The sequence below is a fragment of the Strix aluco genome, chromosome 18 (genome assembly GCF_031877795.1).
Source record: "Strix aluco isolate bStrAlu1 chromosome 18, bStrAlu1.hap1, whole genome shotgun sequence".
Lineage (NCBI taxonomy): Eukaryota > Metazoa > Chordata > Aves > Strigiformes > Strigidae > Strix > Strix aluco.
Genome location: NC_133948.1, coordinates 8,839,682 through 8,860,839, shown reverse-complemented (window position 1 = coordinate 8,860,839; position 21,158 = coordinate 8,839,682). Strand labels below are relative to the sequence as shown.

Here is a 21,158-nt window from a genome sequence, read left to right as displayed (position 1 = left end):
ACACCTGCACATGTACAGAAACAAACATTTTCAGTGGCACTGAAGTTGTGGAGAGGAAAGGATGAAATTTAAAATTCAAGTATGTAATTTTTAGAGCATTCTGACTCCTCTCAAACATTTTGAAACTATTCTTCAAGTCTTCAGTTTCCTAATCCCCTGGTGTTGTGCATGCACACAGTTGGAGTAGGGATTTGCCATGTCACGGTATCAATGCAGCTGCTTCTCACCATGCCCATACACTAAACACAGCATGACACTTTCAGCTACTCATTTATTTTTTAATAGAAAGCAGGGTAACTCTGTATTTTTTATGAGACACTTGGCTAATTAAAAAAACAGCCACAACTAATCTTTTGCACCTTTAAAAGTGAACTTTTGGCCAAGAAAACACAATTCAAGCAGTATCAATCCGATTTAAAGTGTCTCCACAGGCTCAGTGTGGAAGAGCTTTCTTCACAATCATGAATGATCAAATCGTTACATAAATTGCTATTTTTTTTAATAGCTGAAGTAAATATAGTGTTAGAAAAATGATCTCTTAAGATGTGGTACGGCTGGACTAATGCACATTATATAACACAGTTTAAAAAAAAAAGTCTCCTGACTGAACCAAAACGAAATTACAAAGTGAAAGGCAAGGGTTGGGTGGTGGTAGAGGTGGAGGGGCATGTGTGTGTCTACATGAACATACCAGTAATACACATTTAAATATTAAAAAAAGAAAGCAAAGCATAACAAAAGTAAAAAGGACAAAGTACCAGAGTGTTAGTATTGGTCTCCCAGCTCTAGAACAAGCTCTTAACACGTAAAGGGCATCGCTGCCCTATGACAGCCCCGACAGACCAGGCTGGAGAACAGCAGCAACTTACCACGTGAATCTGGCCTTGGCATGGTATTAGGCAATTACTCATCACCTGAATAATTTCTCCAGAATGACAAAGACATCATTTACATTAAATTATTAAAAAACTCCAAACCTGGAAAAAAAAGCCACACCAAAAAAAAAAAACCCCATAAAAAAACCAAACCAAAGAAATGCCAAGCCCTTTAAAGTAAAACTGTAGGAATTGGGGACCTAAAAAAGTTGTTTCAGACCCCAGAGACTGCTGCATCAAAAACCTCATGAAAAAGTTAGTATAACAGGGTAACATAGCAGGTTATGTTTGGTTTTTTTTAAAATGTCTCTTTCTTAATGACACACCCCCCCCCCCAAGCCCCAGTTGTCTGGAATATCGCTGAATGACGGTCATTTGTGTAAAGTAGCTCTTCCTAATGTCCAGCTCCTTGAAAATAGGCTTAATTATAAAGAAAGAGCTAAATAAGCATTTTTTTAAGAATAATTTCTAAAAGAGGAACGCTCTCCCACAGTGGAGAGCTATCGCACCAAATAAACTAGAGAGACATTAAAATACGTTCTGTTCAGAAAGCCCAGAAGAAAAACTGTATTTTACGTGCCCGTAGTAAGTGGATGCCACTTTTTTTTAAACTTCTAAAAGAACAAGAATTTAATTTAAAAAAAAATATGTTACAAAAGGCACTATTAAACCTGCAAAAGCATTAAGTGCAGTTTTTTAGGTCTGTACCAAATCCTGCCCCTGCTGGAGGGTGCCCGGTGTGCCTGCGGAACAGTCACTGCAGCTGCCGCTCCCTCACCTCCTCCCTTACTGTGTGGCACCAGGGAATCCCAGTCCAGCCCTTTTTACCAGCACAGCCTTGGCAGATTTTCACTTTCTGATCAGATTTACCTTGCAATGATAGATAGGTTTTAGGGTTTTTTTCCTTTTAACTAGAGAACTGTTTCTGGAAGCCTTTCAAACAACATTACAACCATTAAGCTTGATACAGAAAACTGTCTTGAGTTTTGAAAAGCATTCTTCAATCTCGGCATCGTACTGTCGAAACAAGTCATTCTTACAGAAGGCTAAAGAATAAAATTATTGACTGCTGTAACAAAAACTCGTTACCACATCAAGACTAAAGACATAGTAAAAGCTTAGATTTCAATAAAAATATTTTTAGTCCTTATTCCTCTCTCTTTACAGTTGGGAAATAAGGAGCCACATGATGGGTCACTGGCTACCACTCTAATATATTACAAACTAGACCGTTAAGGTGTGTTGCTGGTAAATTTGATGAAATTATTGCTGATGTGCTTTTGTGTAATAATTATTAAAATCTGCTAATGTTAAAAGCTTCTGTGGGAAAAAAACAGCTAATTTTTAGATTTTTTTTTTGCATCTTCAAACTAACATTTAAAGGAATACCAGTAATTTCTACAGAGCCCCTTTGCTAAAGCACTCAGTGTATCATGGTGGTTAGAACGGCCTCAGAACAAGCAAAGACTCAAGGTTTTCTGTGTAAATACGTGCACACCTACACACATATATGTAAGAGTGTGTGTGTATATTCAACTGTCTAGACCAAACTGCTGGCTATAAACACTCCTGTTCTGCCTACGCACAGGGCTTCACATTCATACTCAGTACCGGAAAGCTGCCGCTTCCCAGGCTTTGTTTTAGGCTCTTCACTTCGAGCATTTCCCCTGCCAGGGGAAGAACATTTTACTTCTTGCCATCAATTTCCTCTGGTAAGGTTTTAGTTTACTGATGATGTGCTTCCTCCAGACTACCCAAGCGGAAGAAATGCAGTTGAGGGCTAATGGGTTCATTACAATAATGACAACCAGTGGTAGTAAAATACCACCATTTCTAAGGAAAGGTTCAGCTCACTGCTTTACTGGCAACAAGGGTTAATTCATAGCTACTGGACAACTGCACTGACTGTCACTAACTTCTTGCATATCACCAGTAATCTATCTCATATGTGGCATAAAGACATATATTCCTTTTTTTTTTTTAACATACAGTTGTCCTCAATTGAGGAAAAATAAATAGCCAAGTACAAACCTCATGTCACTTAAGTAACATTTTAGTTTTTTCCTCCACTCTAACAATGAAAATATAATCGAAGTCCCAGGAAGATGGATCAGATTTTAGTGGGCAGGAGGATCTGAAAAATAACGCAGTTTTAACAGAGCATGGTTGACACACGCTGGACTGTAGCGCCCAGGACTCCCAGGGTCTGGAGAGAATGAGGCAGCATTGCCATATTTTCCTGGACTTCCTGTTACGGGACTCTTTCTTCCTGAATTAGAATACACTGAAGCATTTGGAAGGCCAGCAGCGATGGTCTGGGACTTGAATCTTGCCTTCAGTCCTGGACTTGGCCAACTGAAAGAAAAAGTAATTTTGCATTTTGTTAAGAAAACTGCAATAAGGAGAGCAGTTCTTTCACTCAGTATCACTTGCAGATTTTAGAAATAATGCACCAGCAGAGAAAAATTGTAATTGTGGAGAGACAGGTCTGAGCAGAAACAGCGACAGCCCACTGTGTTACATGTAGACATGCGGCCTCATCAGCAAGAGCGTCAGTTGCTCCAAAATGGCCACGAAGAACAGAAACGGGTGCTTGTGGAGCACCTGGGCAATCTTCATGCAATGCTCCCATTAGAAAAGGCCATCAAGATCAAAGCTGACCTGATCTTGGTTACTGATGCAGCTACTGCTGTGGCTGAGCAAGACTTCCCCCCTCCTTTTTAAAAATAATCGTTGTGTTCAGATGCCACGGAAGAAAATAATTCCTCTGTTAAATAAAAAACTCTTTTCTGTAAAAACTTTTCCTTTTTCTCTAGATTTTATCTTAAGCAAGGCAGAATGACCAAAGGTTGATTCTAGCATCTGTTCTATCTTCTCTCTCTGGGAGACAATTTCTTAAGATAAGCCACTACAGAAAACATGCTATAAGCTAAAGATTTTTATAAGGTTTTAATAAATAAATAAAAAGCAACCCACCCACTCCCCCAATGATAAAAGAGATGCATCCACATGGCTTATTTAAAACCTTCTGAAAATAATTTTCTTCTGACAAATCTAGTGGTATCTGTGTCGTTAGGTTTGTTTTTTGCAGTCAAAATCCTACGTACCTCAACACAAAGTGAGCGAGCGTGTTGTTTCTTTGCTTTTGGCAGAGGTAGCGCTACAAACTTAAGGAGGCCAACAGAGCAAGCCTTGGCATTGTCAAATAATTACAGTAATCATTTTTACTTATGTGATGGAACAGTGATTACTCCTAAAAATCTCGTGTTAAATTTTATCACTTAGGAGCCTTGGACCTTTCAGACAGTGGAGTAAGCATGAAAAAAGCCTGACAATTAGCCTATTTCTTTCAAAAATGAATCAGAAAAATCAGGGGATGAGAGAATTTGACTTTGAAAAGTGAAGTGGTACGAGGACACCGTATCAACCAGGTATACAAAAATATTTCCCTGTTTCTACTCCGTTTTAGATCACAGAAAAATCTTACTGAGCTTCATGTTTTTTCTAAAGCTACACTCGATGGCCCTATTTCAGTGCACTACTTGGAAAAGAAAGCTTCTTTCTTTCCCAGTGCTTAGCACCAGGCAGCATCTCTCCTTCCACTTCCCATCTACACTTCCTCCAGCCCTGTCACATGTTTCAACTCTCCACAACATTCCTCCTGCTCCAATCTCTGCTAATTTAACACAGTTGCACTTCTCAGCTGCTGGTTCCCAACTCCTGTTCTGAATTTTGTGGCCAATAAAGCCAGCCACTTATATTTTTAAAATTCTCACAGGCTCTGACAGAGTTTTAAAGGTTCTGTCTTTAAAGCACGTTTTGGAAAATTAATGTTTAACGCCTGTATTGAGAACTTCTTAGGGGAAATAGTTCTCATAATAAGTGGAATTTCTCACACTTACAGCTAGAAGAAACAAGAGAAAAATAGAAGTCAGTGCAGCTCATTTGATGGCTTTCTGATCCTGTCCCCTTGCCAATGTGTTGCATGGCACCGGATCATCTCTTTCTTTTCTGAGAACTTTATCATGACTATATATAAATTGTAGGCTGTCTAAGCAAGGGACTCTTCAGTGTTCTGACCAATGTCTGTCACAATGGAAATAAACCTTCACGTTAATACAATTACCAGAAGCAGCCACTTGTATGAAAACTGTCACTTTGGGTCCCCAAAAGCAGCAGCATTCAAAATAAAACATACAAACAGCGTAACACGTACTCAGGTGTGCCAACAAAAGCAGTCTGCTTCCATTATCTGTGTAGCAAAACATGACAGTCTAAAAATGTAACACACACCATCATCCACACTAACAATCCCTTTGGACTGGGGTAATAGAGGGTAAAAATAAAAATCACAATAAAAAGATGCCTGAAGATACTAAATGCACTTGAACATCCCTCTGCACCACCTCAAAGCAATGCAACGTTCCTGCACTGCATCCACCACAGGGACCCGTTACCAACTGGCATCACAACTACCATTAAGACCAATGAAGGATCCAAGTACTAAGTTGTACATCAGCAAACTGAGACATTTGCCAACTGGGAAACACTCAATGCTCTCAAGACCTTCATGTGCTGCCTGATTTGTCTGTATAGATAAGCTGAAGTTATTGGGAACTGTGGTGTCATGGAAGGAATTTGACTGCAGCACTGGTAAAATTTCCTTATTTATAGAGACCAGCCAAAAAGGCTTAGTGATTAACTTCAGAAATGCACTAATAGTTAATAGAGTTGAATATTTAAAACAAGGTTTTTGTGAGCAACAAGGCCTGAAATTCTAGCTATTCCAGCTGTTCTGCAGCTGACCCACTAAACATTTTATTTCAAGTCATCTGATTGAATTTGCAGAAATACCTTTGCCTGTCAGATGAAGAGTACGACTGCACCGCATGTTTCCATTTGTAAATAATCGGGTATTTCTGAGGATCAATCTCTACTGCTTCTATAGCTGCTAAGACATCGCTATCCAGTTTCGAGGGCTGCTCCCTAGAATATAAACAGAACTAGATGAAGAATACGTATTTGTCAGGCAATAAACCAACCCAATTCCAAAACATTTATTTTTCATATAAGCAAACAAATTGCCTATGGTCCTCTATAAACATAGTTTCTCTATGATCTTTTTCCAGCAGGCCCACACATAAATGACTGCCCATTATTACACAGTAGTCTCATCAAATAAAAGTTTTGAATTTTAACCTGAGGACATCCCGAAAGTGTTCATCTAAGTCATGCTCATTATGAAGTCACAAGCCTGTCAGATGAATAGCAAAGTTAACTGCAACTGATTTGGAAACAAAGACATCTCTGTGCAGTGAAGCACTTTAAGATGATCATTCAAGGCTGACTGCACCTAGTGTTGCTTAGTATCACAGAATCTCAACCTTGATGTCAGTGATCTTACAAAAAGCATCTTGTTTTGAATACATAAACCAAAGGACAAGTGAGTGTTAAAAAAGACAGTTCTTACCCAAGCAGGAACAACATCTTAGAATTGTCATTTGTGGGTGAAGCCTTAGAAAGAAATTTCTGGGAAAAAAATTCTTGACGTTGTGCCTCATTAGCCTGAATCCTAGATTCCCTGGACACTCTCTCCTTTTCCAATGGTATTCTGTGCTCTGTCCTTAACTTGGTCTCTCCGGGTTTACCTGTAACAATTGGCTCAGAAGAACTTGCCAGTGAAACTGCATAGCAGGACTCATCCAGATGGTCCATGGATATTCTCGCCTGACTCATTCCTTCAGCCAGAATTCTCTCAGTTTTTTCAGTGATTTTATTTGATTCTCCAGCAGCCTCTTGTTCTTGGAATGACAGGCTTTCAAATTCTGACATTAGACTGGAAACGGGCGATACAAGGCATTCTTCTCCATCATGCAAATGCTTCCTGTCACTGATTATCCTTTCACTGGACACAGGATTACAAAATCCATTTTTGCTGGAAGAAGCCGCCTTTTCGTAGTGCCTGGGGTGATCTGATGTCTCTATAATGTTCACCGTACGCTCCATCGACAAGATATCACACTCCGCATCTCCAATAGCATCAATGCTCGGCTCTTTGGACACGATAGGTTGGCCAATATTCCGTGCTGCATTTTGTCTATTTTTAATTTCTTCTAAGCTCATGTCATCATCATCCTCATCCAAAAATGCTCCAACAGAAATAGAATTGCAGCACTTTTTACTCTTGCCTGTAAACAATTTTAGTAAGAGCAACACATAAAAAGACTTTCAACAGAACATCAATCAAACTAGAAACATATACACAATCTTTATGCCTTATTCTATTTATTGAAGCCCTCTCTAATTTTATTTATGCAACAGCATGAACTAACCTAACTAAAGCTACAAATGCAAAATGACATTACGGCTGTATCTTTTTTGCAAATATCCTTTTATACCCTAGTCATCTGAGAACTGTATTTCCTACACTCCTCGCTTCAATCATTAACCAGCAACAAAGGATAAAGTCAGGATAAAGTGGAATAGGGTAAGAAAATGTTACTAATATAGAATAGCTTTAGTTTTTATCTCTTCCAAAGGACAAAGGCTTATGACTAGTCCAATGACTATCCTTCAGGGCTTTGTCAGCCCAGGTTTATCCCAGTACCAGAGCCCTTTCAGATCTATAATCACACAGGAAGAAGGAGGAAGGAGCACAAAGATTTGGGACTAGTGCGTGCCTTCCATAAACTCATGGCAAGCAGAGGTCTAAGAAGGTATAAAAGTTCTCCTGGGTTTCGTTCAGTGTGCCTTTCATCCTCAACTGTAAAGAATTATTCCTTTATTTTAAGAAGTGATTTATTCTGTATTTGGATTACAAAATTCTATACTCTAAGACAAATTCCCAAATGCTCTGAGTAAAACCATACTGAAGATAGAGGTTTTCTTACAGGAGCTTCATTTGGGGGCTACAAGCAGATAAAGTACTTCATATGAAAGATAATGAACAGTTAATGAGGTATGTTCTAATTCTCCTACGTTCACAGTGTTGTTAGCTACTTTTTCAATACTATAATCAGACTGTTTGGATAACAGATCAATAATAGCAACCACAACAGGTGAATACTACTTCCCCTGGGCACCAAGCTTCTTCTCTCCCTCTTCTCCCTAGGTACAACCTGTTGTTTGTAGCATTTGCCTTTTTCTTACCAGAAGGATGCAGAGTTTTATATCTATTGCAGGTTTCATTTTCCCCTGTTTCTTGCTGAGCCTTTTCGCTCATTTCCCGATGACTCAGGTACTCTTCTAATTTTCGCAACCCCTCCTGGGAAGACAGATCAACAAAACAGCCCAGAAATTCCCAGTATTCAACCCACGGGAACCCCAGTTCATGAGCTAACTCCCTGCAATAAATAAAATAAAACGAATCATTTGTGAAGACATAAATATTAGTTTGACAATAACTTTCTAAACACATTTTATCAGCTATTAATAGGAGTATAAACGTGCAACTAGGCAACACAATTCCACAACAATCAACAGTCTGCAAAGCAATATACACACAAAATACACACCCTTAGAAAACATATTATCATCTAATTTTTTCTAGAGTATTTTTCAAATTTAATCTACTATTCTTACAGTTAGCAGCATAAATATTGCTATTTTTAAGCTGACTGTATCTAGACACCAGACAGAGACTGATGCAGGCATAATTTGAATGATACTCCATTCAACAGCTTTTTCTATTTGGGAATGGGAGAAGGTAGGAGGAAGCGAAGATTTCAAGGAAAGAAATCTGATCAGCTTTTAACAAAGTATGTTTTTTCCCTATATTGCTGATAGAAGGTATTTTAACAGCAGAGACACATACCACAGCACACAGCTTCTATAAAGCAGAACATTTGTGTTAGAATCTTTTCATTCTGCTATCTTTTTAACAATCCCTCAATTTTACAGAAAAATGCATACAGGCTACACTTAATTTTAGATCTTCTGACAAATTAGGCAAGTAAATGTTTGAGAAAAGCATTCTACACATACCATCAATAATAGTTAAAATACCTTTTTTTGTATTTCCAAAGCTAAGTAAGCTAGGTCTCACATTTTTAGCTATTTGGTTTACACAAAAATACAGCAAAAATCCAACTACAATATACTTCATAAATATTTCCGCCAATAACTTTTGCTCCAAGATATTGTTCAGTAAGTAGTAACTGTACTCTCAGCACAAGTCTTTTGCTTTTAATTGCTCTGTCTATTACTAATTTTTTATACTGATTCTCTTTTAGATACCTTCCAACTCTTTCAACACCTCTCTCCAGATCAGATTTCCTGACATTGTGAAAAAAGCCAGCTCTCTCACGAGGTGGAGTCTTCCAAAGCTTGCGAAATTCTTCAGCCTTTGAAAAATAGAAATCGTTAAAAAAAAACCTACCCTCCACAATATGAAGCTAACTCAGTGCTGGCTAAATGTCTACCTATAGGTCTAGAAGACATTTAGCCATTTGCTGTCTACGTGTAAACAATGCAAGTTCTGCCACAAGTATTGCTCAACTCCAGCTATAAAGAATCTTGTATTGGATCTTAAGTTACTCCTCCCAGTACTACTGGTTTATTACTTTACTTTGATCTCATAACTGCTTATTAAAAGAGTAAGGACCATAACATATGACCACCTTGAACTATAGATACTAAGTCTGACTGGTTTAAAATTGTGTGCAGCAGGAAACAGGTATGTCTTGTAATTTTGCCATGTGATAATTTTACTTAATGACAAATGCTATTTTGGTCACTGGTTTCTAGAATATTTTTATTCTAGGTGATATTTTTGTATGTATATTTTTTAATATATATATATTTAATTCCACAGACTTGCTACAATTACTAGAATATATTCTTGCTGTTTATTTTGAAGCTTGAATTTGAACTCCTAAAGGTTATAAACTAATGGATTTTTGTAAAATCCCAAGCTAAGAATTACATTCAGACATTAAAAGTATCTGTTAGCAATCAAAACAACATGTTGTTTACACCCTAGGTAAAATTCTTCAGTGTATAAAATAAATTTGCATTTCTGTCAGGTGAGCAGAAAATTAATCAACAAGCATATTTAGGAGAAAGAGCATTACGCATTTTGGTAACGCTCAGTCCTGGAAGAATTCAAGCATTAGATGACAGAACTGTCAACTGTATGTATTCACTATTTCTAAAGCGGTCATACTTCCAGCATGTTCCTATTAAAAAAGTAAGTAGAAGAAATGCCTATAAACTTATATTTACCTAATATCTAAGTATTCCTCCTGAAAACTAAAGACTTTGCTGTTCTACTATACAATCAATACTTTTCCAAAACTATCTCAACACCTACTACTTGGTCGTCAGTTTTTCCATTGAGAAAAAAATATTGTTAATTCAACAAGCAAAAGTGATAAACATCTAGTGTCAATTTCTAGAAATGAGGTAAAGATATAGGTAAGATTTTTTTTTAAACCAATTCATAGCCACACTGAAAGGCTTTGTTTCAGATTAGAAAGTTAGAGCAATTATCTGTAACGCCATGAAAAGTTTGTCAGTGGTCTTTAAATAGATTTCAATAGGAAAAAGAAATGAACGATTTTCTTTTGACTGAACTTCCACTCTTGTTTACACCACACATTTCTATGTTTTCAGCAGCAAAAAATATTTACAAGTTTCTGTGCTTCTCCTTCTCTATGGCAGAGGATCCATCTCTTCAATAAAGAGAGAGCCACAATCTGTAACAGGAGCAAGTTACACCACACAATGAACTGTGGGTGGATCTTCCAATGGTTCTTTATTTAGAAAAAGGAAAAAAAAGGCATTAGAGTCATCTGAAGTTCTCCCCTTACCTTTGAGGGGCTCATGGGGCCTGCAAAAGCTCTTATCGACAACACTGGATCTTTGGGGCTGCCAGGGTATTTAGAGAAAGTTCTTTGGGGGTTATCATCTGTTTGATCGGGTGACCATGGTGCACCAATTACAGGAGCTGAGGAATTGTCTTCTGCTCTCAAGAGTGGTACATAGTATCGACCTAAAATAAGTAATACAAAGCTTTCTTATGAAGTTTATGTTACATTAGCCTGCTGCTTCTTCCTAGAATATCAATACACCCGTATACTTAACCATCTGACTTTATTTCATTAGTAAAACTACTTGTAATTCAAACTGTTTATTGCCTGCTTACAGATTGTGGTTTAGTACAGGCTCCCTTCACTCTCAAATACAAGAACACCTGCATTGATACATATATCCCTTCCCTAAGGGTCTTCAACAAATTTCTAAACCTCCTTTTGCAAATGCCTAAACCCACATGTGACAAAACACTGAAAAGTTCTCTATCAAAGAAACTGCGTGACTGCCCAGCGTGACAAATAAATCTCTTGCTCTGTAAAGATCTTTTGTTTGCTTTTAGATTAAACTTTCTGCTTCAGGCTCACTGAATAAAGTAAGGGCCATGCCTACATTACAGAGCTATAAGGATAACCTTGTGATCCATACAGTAAGAGTTCTGAGGATATAAAAGACAAAAAGTTTTCTGTTCCTTGCCAGTTTTAGAGTTTCTTTGGTTTTCACAGCACTGTACCTCAGCATCATTTATGGATAGGAATGCTACAGAATAGAAGACAGCAAAGAACCAAAATATATGCCTAATATACTATAAAACTGAATACATACCTTTCAAGTACTCTCTTAGTTTTTCTTTCAATTCTGCAGATTTATTCTTGCTTCTTTCACAAACTACCTGTTAATATAATTTTATTTGTTAGTAAAACATAAGACATCAATCTCAAATCAATTGCAACGTGTGCTCTTTTTGAAGAGTCACATTATTTGCCTCTACACAGCTCATTCAGTATTTTTAATTCATAGCAGAACAAACCACTAAAATACATCCACATCCATAAAATGGATACTGTAAAGAAAAGGCAGTTAATTATAAAGTCTAGAACTTTTCCCCAGATACAATCAACATAAAATATTTTTAATGTTATCAAAGATTTACACTCTAATCTTGACATTAGCATCTTACCACAAGCCTTCTATCTACAGTAGTTAGTAAATGTTTCACCTTGAAAAACAGCGATTAGGCATAACATTTTTGGTTTTGGTTGTGAATGTGGAGAGACTTACTTCTGCTGGAGTTTGATCATATTTGTTTCTTGGATTTTTTACAATAGCTGGGTGTGAGGTAAGCACATTAACAACGTCCAAATTCCCAAACTTGCAGGCAAAATGCAATGGAGTATCAAATCCCTGCAGTGGGAAAAATGGAAAATTCACATGCATTTGGAAACATGATAAAATCAATTGCATGTATTTTGAGACCGGGAAAAGTAAATAAATGTCATTTACTAATTACCAGGGCTCTTCATAGATCTTTTCCCACGATACTGTATAATAATGATTATTAAAACCCACAGAACTCATGAATTGCTAGAAGTGTCCCCTTCTATTCTCTTTTCTTCTCCCTTACACATCCTTAACACCTTCCAGTTGTTTCCATAATAATAAGCAGCTGGCAACCATTCAAATCTTACCGCTTTATCTGGTGTATTAAGGTAAAGGTCAACAATATATTGGATGCGATTCTTCAACATTGTATCATTATCATCTGGATACATAAGACGCATAAATTCAGGATTTTCCAAAGTGTCCAGTAATAATTGACAAATACCAGGTTGATTCTCCTTGGCAGCAACATGCATAACGTTATACCTGCACCCTTCCTGAAAAAAAAAAACATTAGAATGAACTGAAATCTAAACAGCTTTCTTACACCCACATACACTTAACTGATTTAACTGTGAAAATACAAAGATGCTCACACTGAGTCTTACATTTAGATATCTGTTTCGAAATACTTTATTAGGAAAAATATGTTTACAAAACAGTACATAAGCATTCAGAACTGCAGTAAATTATAGATCATAAAGACCTATGCATTTTTATACCCACATTATTTTTACAATTAACAATGTTATTGCTATACTCAGCTACAGTCTTTTTTTACATATAAGTCAAAAATGTGGCAAAGGAGGTATATCAAGATATCATGTAATAAAAGGAGATAGGAAGTTCAGTGTATAAAAGCAGCAGGAAAATCAGCTTGCCATAATATATTACATACAAAATTTCAAAAACTTCACAAAGCTGGACTGGTAGAAGTAATTTGTTGAAGTAGGATTGTCAGCGTCTACTAAATGGTACCTTATACATGGATTTTAGATGCAGATCACATTTTGGAATTTAATGGTAAGCAGTGCTGCTAGGTAAGCAGTGCTGTAGGATCACCTAGTCACAGCCTAGGCACTACCCCGTTCCTTAAAATGATTCCATTTAAAAAAGACTGGAATTACCCGGAGGAGATCAATACTGTATGAAGACAAGACTATTCTTGCACTACTGGATAAAACTATTCTTCCCCTGAAGAGCTGCATACTCAGTTTCTTTACTCTAGCTCTTCTGGAGCAAAGGCAGCTCTCAGTTATGATGGGTGACTTACACAAGACAGGCAACTGCCATGTTTCTCTTCACTTTCAGCTAGTATCAATAAACACTGAGAAACTTTGCACTGGTGGAAGGAAGACATCTTGAAGGAAGAGTAGGAAACACCATTCCTTCCAGTTCTGCTTATCAGGCCTCAACGCTAAATCACGAAACCAGAACTTGGATTTTTCTGTTTTATTTCTTTTACCTGTACAACTGTTGGATTGTCTCCCGACCCAATCAGATAGCGAGGGTTACTCCAAATAAGTTCTGAAAATGTTGCTATATCTCCTTTCTCGACAGCTTTCCGAAGTTTAGCAGTAAGATCTTGAGTACGTGGACTTTTATAACTGTTGGCTCTCTCCTTATTAGCAGTTTCGGTCTCAGGGGAGCATAAGCCATCTGTCAAACACAGGTAACATCTTTCTAGATACATTCCTTTCAGTGATCACTATTTTCATACCCAGACCGTGAAAATAAGCTTTTAACCTAAAATATGTATTAACCTTGCATCTTTAATGTACAGCAGTAAAAAAACTGAGGTCAATGACAAGACATTTAAAAATACTAGTAGTTAGTAATAGGGAGGGAGGAGAATATGACGTAATCATGTTGTAAAACTGTTTGAGACTTTAATAGGGACTGGTAAATTTTATAATCACCAATCTGCTTCCATTCAAACTTAAAGTAAAATTCAACACAAAGTAAGAATTTTCTGAACACTTAAAATTGCTTTTGCAATTCTGTGACTACTGAGTCCCTTTAATCTAGCAACTGGGAACACTGTGAAATATGATCAAGTGTTTACTATTTTATTTCTGAACTTACAAACTTACTTAACAATTAAGTACAGTTTTAATATACTGTACAATTTTATCAGCGTCTTATTAAACCTAAAAATCCTGAAATCCATGAGTAAAATCAAATCCTATGAAATAGAACCATAAACTACTAAGCAACATATCTCTGCAGGCCATTACCAACATTTCAGCTTTAGAAGCATAGCAACATTTTTCAGTGTAAAATTCAAGCAAACCAGAACAACGATAATTGCTTTTAGAAGTAACCAGTTTACTTTATTGTAACATAGACCACAGAAACCATACATTGAAGGCCAAACCTTACGCTTTAAAACACAAAAAGCAGTCTTTCCATAGATTCCTAGGGCTCTAATTTACGTCTGTAGTAGTTCTTTACAAAAGAAATGGCAGGATTCCAACATACTCTACTTCTTTTTTTATTTCTGTACATAAATTTTGGCATTCCTTTCTTGGAAAAGCATCAATAAAGGATGACTTCTTCAGTGGCAGTATCACTTTATACAGAAGTAAAACCAGATCTGAATTAAAAAATTCAAATATGCTTTTTATTGCCTCTTTCTAATTTATTTCACAGAAAAAATGTACTTAAATACTGGAGTTCTGATCGAACATTTGTTTACAGATTATCTTAAACACCACCACTCTAAAGGGACTTCAGTTTATTGAGATGATTCACCCTTCGAAATTTTTTCTGTTATTAGTATATTGGTTATGAAGTTGTTGCTTCTTCTCTCAAAAAATTAACAGTGTATATTGCATCCACTGTACACAGATGAACACCCTTACTTACCTCTGTTAAATGATCCCATTTTCACAGGAGACAAACATAAAGAGGACTTGCTTGGAGACGGGAAATAATCACAGATTCCTTTAGCAAATTTCTCAGCATCCTCTCTGTTTGAAAAAGCTTTAAAACGGGAACCCTTAATCATTTTAACAGCTTGGAGAGCTTCCTTTTTATCTTCATAAACATGTATTCTCTCTGCAACAAAGTACAATCAAAGTTATTTCCATAATCTCAGATTTGTTCCTAGAAACAGACTGCAAAATCCTCACACTATCCTTCCAGCTTTGGTTTCAAACTGTTTCTCTTCCAAACATGGCGTAAGAGTCAAAAGATCTTTTCAATTTTCTCTCCTGGAAACTTGAGTAGAAGGATTTTACACACTCCAGCTAACATCAGGCAGTATGGGTACAGCGTTTGGCCATTCCTATCAATCAATATCTGAACATCTCTTTTAATAGATGGGCCAGCTTCAACAAGCGAGTATTTCACATCCAGATTGAACAGGATACTCGGAGCTTATTCAGCCTCCATTACTTTCCATGTTCTCTTGTTCAGAAAGATGCACTATGTAATTGATACACTGTGACAACTTTAGGACCTCTACACAGAACCTTGGATACTAATCAAATCCTTCTCCTTTTGCATTAATGTTAATTTGTTCAAATTAAGATATCTGAATACTCTTCTTATGAGAAAGAATACTTACTACTGTCTCAGAGTAAACAATCCTTTATGCACTACTATAATCCTGTCACTAGGTAATTTAATCATTCCTTATTGCAGTATTCATCAATAAAACATTAAGAATGACTGATGCTTCTAGATACCATTTGGCATTAAGACAGAAAGGAAAATACAAAATCCGTTAGAAGAGATCGTTTAAGCTTCACCTGATGATAGTATAAATAGTTTTTTGATTGCTTATTTATAGGATTGCTTTTTATTCTTGAGGGATTAAAGGCACAGGATGGTGTAAGAGTAGCAGTAGGAAATTGTTTTCTTCCTCTGAGCTACACAGAGTAGAGGATCCTCATGTGTACCAACTGTCATGGCAGAACACCTGGGATGTCACCTGTTTCCGTGCCTCTGAAGATCCAATAAATACTATTTACAGAAACAAAAAGTACTTTAAATAGTGCTTAAGATACAGTGATGTTTGTATCACCTGCTATACAGAAAAAGGTCTATTTAGACATGATTGTAAAATGCTTAGCACTGGAAATAAAGGAAATGAATATTTACCATTCCTTGCCAATATGTCATCATAAACTGGACAAACACCATAGAATAACGGGGGATCTCTGGACGGTGTCTGAGTACTAATTTGTGAATCAACACATCCTGCTCCACAGACTGGAGCTGAACAGTTCATGTGCATCACAACATCTTCTTCTGGAGGGTTCAGACCCACACAGTACCCAAAGTCCACCTCTTCAGAAACACTTCCATGACCGTTGTGATTCACTGCCGTAGTTTTCAAAGCCTTTTGTGCTTCTGCCCGGCTGCTATCAGATAGGAGATTTCCAGCGGCCTCCTCTGAGAGAGCAGATCCTTTTTCCTCCAGTGCTCCTTGCTGCTCCAACAATGCCTGAGCCAATTTTTTTTCAAAAATAAACCTAGTAGTTGATGTAATGGGCCCACATTTCAGTCCTGCTCTTACAATTTCTTCTCTAAGCTCATCAGGGGTGAGCTGCTTCAATCGGGATAATATTGCATCCATTGTTATTTCACCTATAGGAAAGGCAAAAAAGAGAGGAGGTAAACTGTAAAGAACACCACTTTTCTTCTGCTATATAAATGCTGTATTAAAGCCAAGGGAAAAAAAAAGTGTCTCATAACAATTTTTCAGATTCTGAAGAGATTATTGCAGTTGCAGAGAAGACAAAATATTTTTCAACTAAACACATTTAAAACATTTTTAAGCTATCAGACTTATACCAAGGGTTTATTTCCTGTCCTCTCACAACTACTTGAAAGAGTATTTACAGCTTACATTTTATTTGATCTTTTCAAATTTCTTTTGGAGTGAAAATTCAATCCAGAATATTTATGCATGAAAATTTATGACAGGCTTAGATCCCTGCCAATGCACAATCGGTGTATGTAATGGAATACAAGAACGTGATGACTAGTTACCCCCAGTAAGAGTTTCTGGTTAGGCAGCACCTACAGCAGAAAGCACAGCACAGCATTATTTCTATTATTTCCATAAGAATTTCTAGCTGACAAAAGCACAAGGCATCAAGTATGATGCAGCAACTGGGGGAGGCTATCTCTGGCCATGATGCAAGGCTGGAACTATTTACACAACATGTTGTTTCCCAGCCCCCGTTTTGAGAGCAAACAGCCAGGAGACAAGAACAGCTGATGTTTTCAGATTTCCCTCTCTGACAAAGAGCGGGAACTGGAAGAATTTCTCCATTTCCAAAAGAAAATCCTTCTCTCTGGTATGATACTGCAAGTCCCCCAGATGACTTTCCTCCATGTAATCCACACATTTAAAGCTCCTGCACTGGTCAAATACTAAAACCAACATCATGCCAATACAAATTTCTTGCTGTGAAAAATACAGCTGAAAAATACAGGATTTGGGGAGCTCAAGAATGGAAGCAGCTTTAAAATTATTTCATCACATACTGCATCCATGTGTCTTCACAAAGACTGTGATTTTTTCCTGCTGCACCCTAGTTAGATAGGACAGCTTTAGGACAGAAACGATTAGGTGTCCTACTCCTTCACCTTGCTTTCACCCCCCCCTTAAATTGACCCTTCCTTCATCACGTAGCCATTTTATGGGTTATACTGGTTTGGATAGGTGTGTGTGGCATTTTTTGTACTTTATTTTCAATTCCAGCTTTCATCCTCAGTTTATGAAACTTAAGACTACCAGAACACACATTTGCAGCTTTTCCACATGAATAGATTTGTACTTTTTTAATCACACTATATTTGGAATAACACAACTTTAATAACACAACTCTAATCTCCATTAGAGACAATGCAATCTGCCAGGTATGAAATCAGTATCATCTGTAATTTTAAGGTAAGTCTCCCCAAAAGCGCATTTGTGGACACACCTAGCAGTAAAGAAATGTCCATGATTTATGAGCTCTCCTGCTTTATGAACAGGGTGCACAAGCAGTCCTTAACATGAGTCAGAACATCCACTCTGATGGGCAAGAACCTTTGTCTGGGAAGGTAATGTGAGGCTTGAATGGTGAATGGCTGCACCCTAACATAGCAGGGATACAACACTCTAAATACTGACTCATTTTTTCAGGGTGTACAAACTCAGAAGTAATTCCAAAATTGCATCTTCATCATAGACTTGCAGCATAGTCAAACACCCTTATTTTCCCATGTGTATTGCCAATAGTAGCATCACAAAATACATCAACAACATAGACACAACAATCTTGCTTCTAAAATTACCTGAGGATTAAGCTGGTAAAGAATCAAACTTTTCATATATTAAAAAAACCCAAATGCATGCAGTTTTTGAAACTTTCAGCAATAGTCAACATAGCCAAGTAAAATTTTCACTGGAATCTGACTTCAGAACTATTACGTTTCTAATACTAGGAAATATAATGGCCAAACATGTTAATGCCAAACTTTAAGCAGGTTTTCAAGCACTATTACAATTTGAAAGTTATGTGAATTTGAGGGTTGTTTTCTGGAGGGCCATTTCCTTTGAGAGTTGGTTGGGGTTTTTTTAGAATGTCCAATTGTAAACATCTTGTGGTTAGAGAACATACCTCAGTCTCCGAGTATTTCACAAATATTAACTGGAACCTCACTGAAATGATGGGAAGTAAGAATATTTCAGCTTAAAAAAAAACCCACCAAACTGTGGCAAAGCCACAGCCGATGCTGCTGAGCGACCTCCCCAAAGTATTCTAGTTACAACTCCTGAACCTCCCAGCAACCTTGTTACAATTATCTGACTTGCCCACAAGCCAGCAGACAGAGGTAAAAGATATTCTCACTTAATTTTGATTCTTAATCCTCTGTTTTTTAAAAATAAATTTGGTGCCATTTTGTTTTAATCAAGGGATAAAATGTGGCCCTGAGGTCAATTATAAGAATATCAAAACTTGCTGAAGATTTTCTTTTTGAGATTGCATAACTGAAAAAATACAATAAAAATGAAAACTCAGAGGTATGAAAGTTTATCGCAGAAACAACTCAATGAAAACACTTTAAAAGAGTCAACACAGCATAATGCCTTAAAGAATTAACTCAGGAAATGATCCTATTTTTAGAATTTGGAACCAGCACAATCATTCTGCAGAAGAGCAGACCCTTACGTATGTACAATTCATGTACATGTAGTATGCAGGCACACAAAAAAATCTTTCTTCTTGGCTTGCGGTTAAGTAAAAAAATGTCATGAAGGAGTTATTTCTCTGGTATCTTATGTTTTGATAGAACTTAGCGCCTAAAATTTGCTTCCTCATCTATGTAAGTATTTATTTCATGCATCCATTACAACTCAGACACAACTAAATCAGAGAGTGAAATGACAAAGCAGACCAACAGTAAAGAAACTAATCTTTGGTTTAAGATCTACTGCTAGCACAAAGAGTTTTCTACAATAAGCTTGCTGTGGAAACAGGAAAAACATTGTTGGAATGACAATGTAGAACTTTCACGAAATATGTTTGTGTTCTGACATTAAGCTTTCAGCTAACATGGATAAGCATTTATTAATTTTTAACCGCATCACCTGATCTGTCCAAAACAAAAGGTGTGACTTGCAAACCTCAGAAATAGCAACTGCCTGTTTTAAGAGAATCCTTCAATCATTTGCTACATGTAGGTGCAAAAGGCTATTACTTGAACCTTAAAATGCATTTTATGTAACTTCAAATGATCCAGAGTATAGCCAGCACTGATGCAGCTACTTTTTCTGTCTTGGCACATAAGGTCTTGCAAGTTACCTTTAGTGACTTTACAAAGGTGAATAACTACTGTAACAACAAACATCTGTTCAAGGCTTCTTCCAAATCAACCAAAATCTGGAAGAATAAGTTGTATTTTACCTTGTCTTACTGCATCAGTATGAAACAGCAGAATCTGTTTCCAAAAAAATTAAGACTAGTACCAAGAGAGAATGAATGAATGACTAACTTTTAAGGATAGCAGTACCATTTTAGTCCACTACTCATTAAATGCTTCAGTAAATAAGCAATGTAAGAAGACAGACTTTTTATTTTCTTTTCGAGGCAGGAATTAAATGAGACACATATCCCGTCTTTGGCTGTATTTCGGCTGCGAGGATTTGCACATGGCAGAATAACTGTGGCTATGCAATCGGGTATTTAGTCTATACTGCCTGTTGCCAAATTAGCTAACAGTTATGAACTACGTGGCAGAAAGAGAACTGCAAAACAAACTTGGAATAAGGTACGGGAAAGGGAGAACTGAAAGAAAGCGGGTTGGGGGGGGTGGGGGGCGGAAGGATGACTTCTCAGGAACGAGAAATGACCGTGTTTCTAGAGCTAGGAAGGGAAGGCAGGCTCGGTGTGCGAGAGGGCTGAGACCGCAGAGAGCAGGAGCAGGGACGCCTGAGAAGGGTGGAGCAGGCAGCAGCCGACCCCGTCGCCGTAGGCGACAACGAGGGAACGGGGCGGCGGGCGCAGCAGGGCCGCGGCGGCGGGAAAGGCGAGAGGCCGCAGGCCTCCCCGGGCGGGGCCCGCTGCCCAGCCGGCTCTCCCGCAGAGCCAGAGGCCGCGCCACCCCCCGCCGACCTCCCCCGAGTCTCTCACCTGGGCGGCTCCCGCTGCAGCGCCGGCTCCGCGCGGAGAGCGGCGCCGGGGAGGAGAGGGGTGCGGGCGACGAGATGGCCGCCGCCGGCGCCCCGCGGCCGCCCGGCCTCCTCTCCAGCAGCCGCAGCAGCCAGCCCACGGCGCCGATGACCGCGCAGGCGGCCAAGAGCTCCCAGCCCAGCCAGCGGCCCCAGCCGGCTCCCCACAGGGAGCCCCAGCCCCCGGCGGCCCCGACCCACCGCTCCATGCCCCGGCCCCGGCCCGCCCGCCGCACACAGACACTCCCCGCACGCCCTTCGGGGACGGTACCTCAGCGGCCTCCGGGCTTCCGCCTCTCCGCCTCCCCCCGCCCCGCCCCGGCAGGCCCCCTTCCCGCGAGACGCCGGGCCTGCCCGCCCCGCTGCCTGACAGAAAAGCGCGGCGGCCCCGCCCCTCGCGCCTGGCCTCCGCCCCGGGG

General features: G+C 38.5%; 1 protein-coding gene across 2 annotated transcripts; it reads right to left on the bottom strand.

Annotated features, from left to right (window-relative positions):
* Nucleotides 1–253: 253 nt before the first annotated feature.
* Nucleotides 254–21,049, bottom strand: ANKLE2 (ankyrin repeat and LEM domain containing 2). Of its 2 annotated transcripts, none has more exons than XM_074844375.1 (13): nucleotides 21,011–21,049; nucleotides 16,173–16,661; nucleotides 14,934–15,125; nucleotides 13,531–13,724; nucleotides 12,374–12,562; nucleotides 11,967–12,089; nucleotides 11,511–11,577; nucleotides 10,685–10,866; nucleotides 9,111–9,217; nucleotides 8,025–8,218; nucleotides 6,346–7,063; nucleotides 5,730–5,861; nucleotides 254–3,230 (listed from the first exon to the last, which is right to left on the bottom strand). In XM_074844375.1, the coding sequence occupies exons 2-13, from the start codon at nucleotides 16,648–16,650 to the stop codon at nucleotides 2,993–2,995; spliced, it is 2,814 nt and encodes a 937-aa protein (XP_074700476.1). In that variant the 5' UTR covers nucleotides 16,651–16,661; nucleotides 21,011–21,049; the 3' UTR covers nucleotides 254–2,992. The 2 variants fall into 2 exon arrangements, with proteins under 2 accessions (XP_074700476.1, XP_074700477.1); XM_074844376.1 differs by lacking the exon at nucleotides 21,011–21,049 and adding an exon at nucleotides 20,702–20,963.
* Between the last annotated feature and the right edge of the window lie 109 nt (nucleotides 21,050–21,158).

Bases quoted from the DNA above. Each gene is read 5' to 3' on its own strand.
- ANKLE2 (XM_074844376.1), bottom strand. From the start codon at position 20,948: ATGGAGCGGTGGGTCGGGGCCGCCGGGGGCTGGGGCTCCCTGTGGGGA. The intron at 15,126-16,172 runs GTAAATATTCAT...ACTTTGTTGCAG, and splicing joins TGACATATTGGCAAGGAATG to AGAGAATACATGTTTATGAA. The intron at 8,219-9,110 runs GTATCTAAAAGA...TATTTATTGCAG, and splicing joins GGTGTTGAAAGAGTTGGAAG to GGAGTTAGCTCATGAACTGG.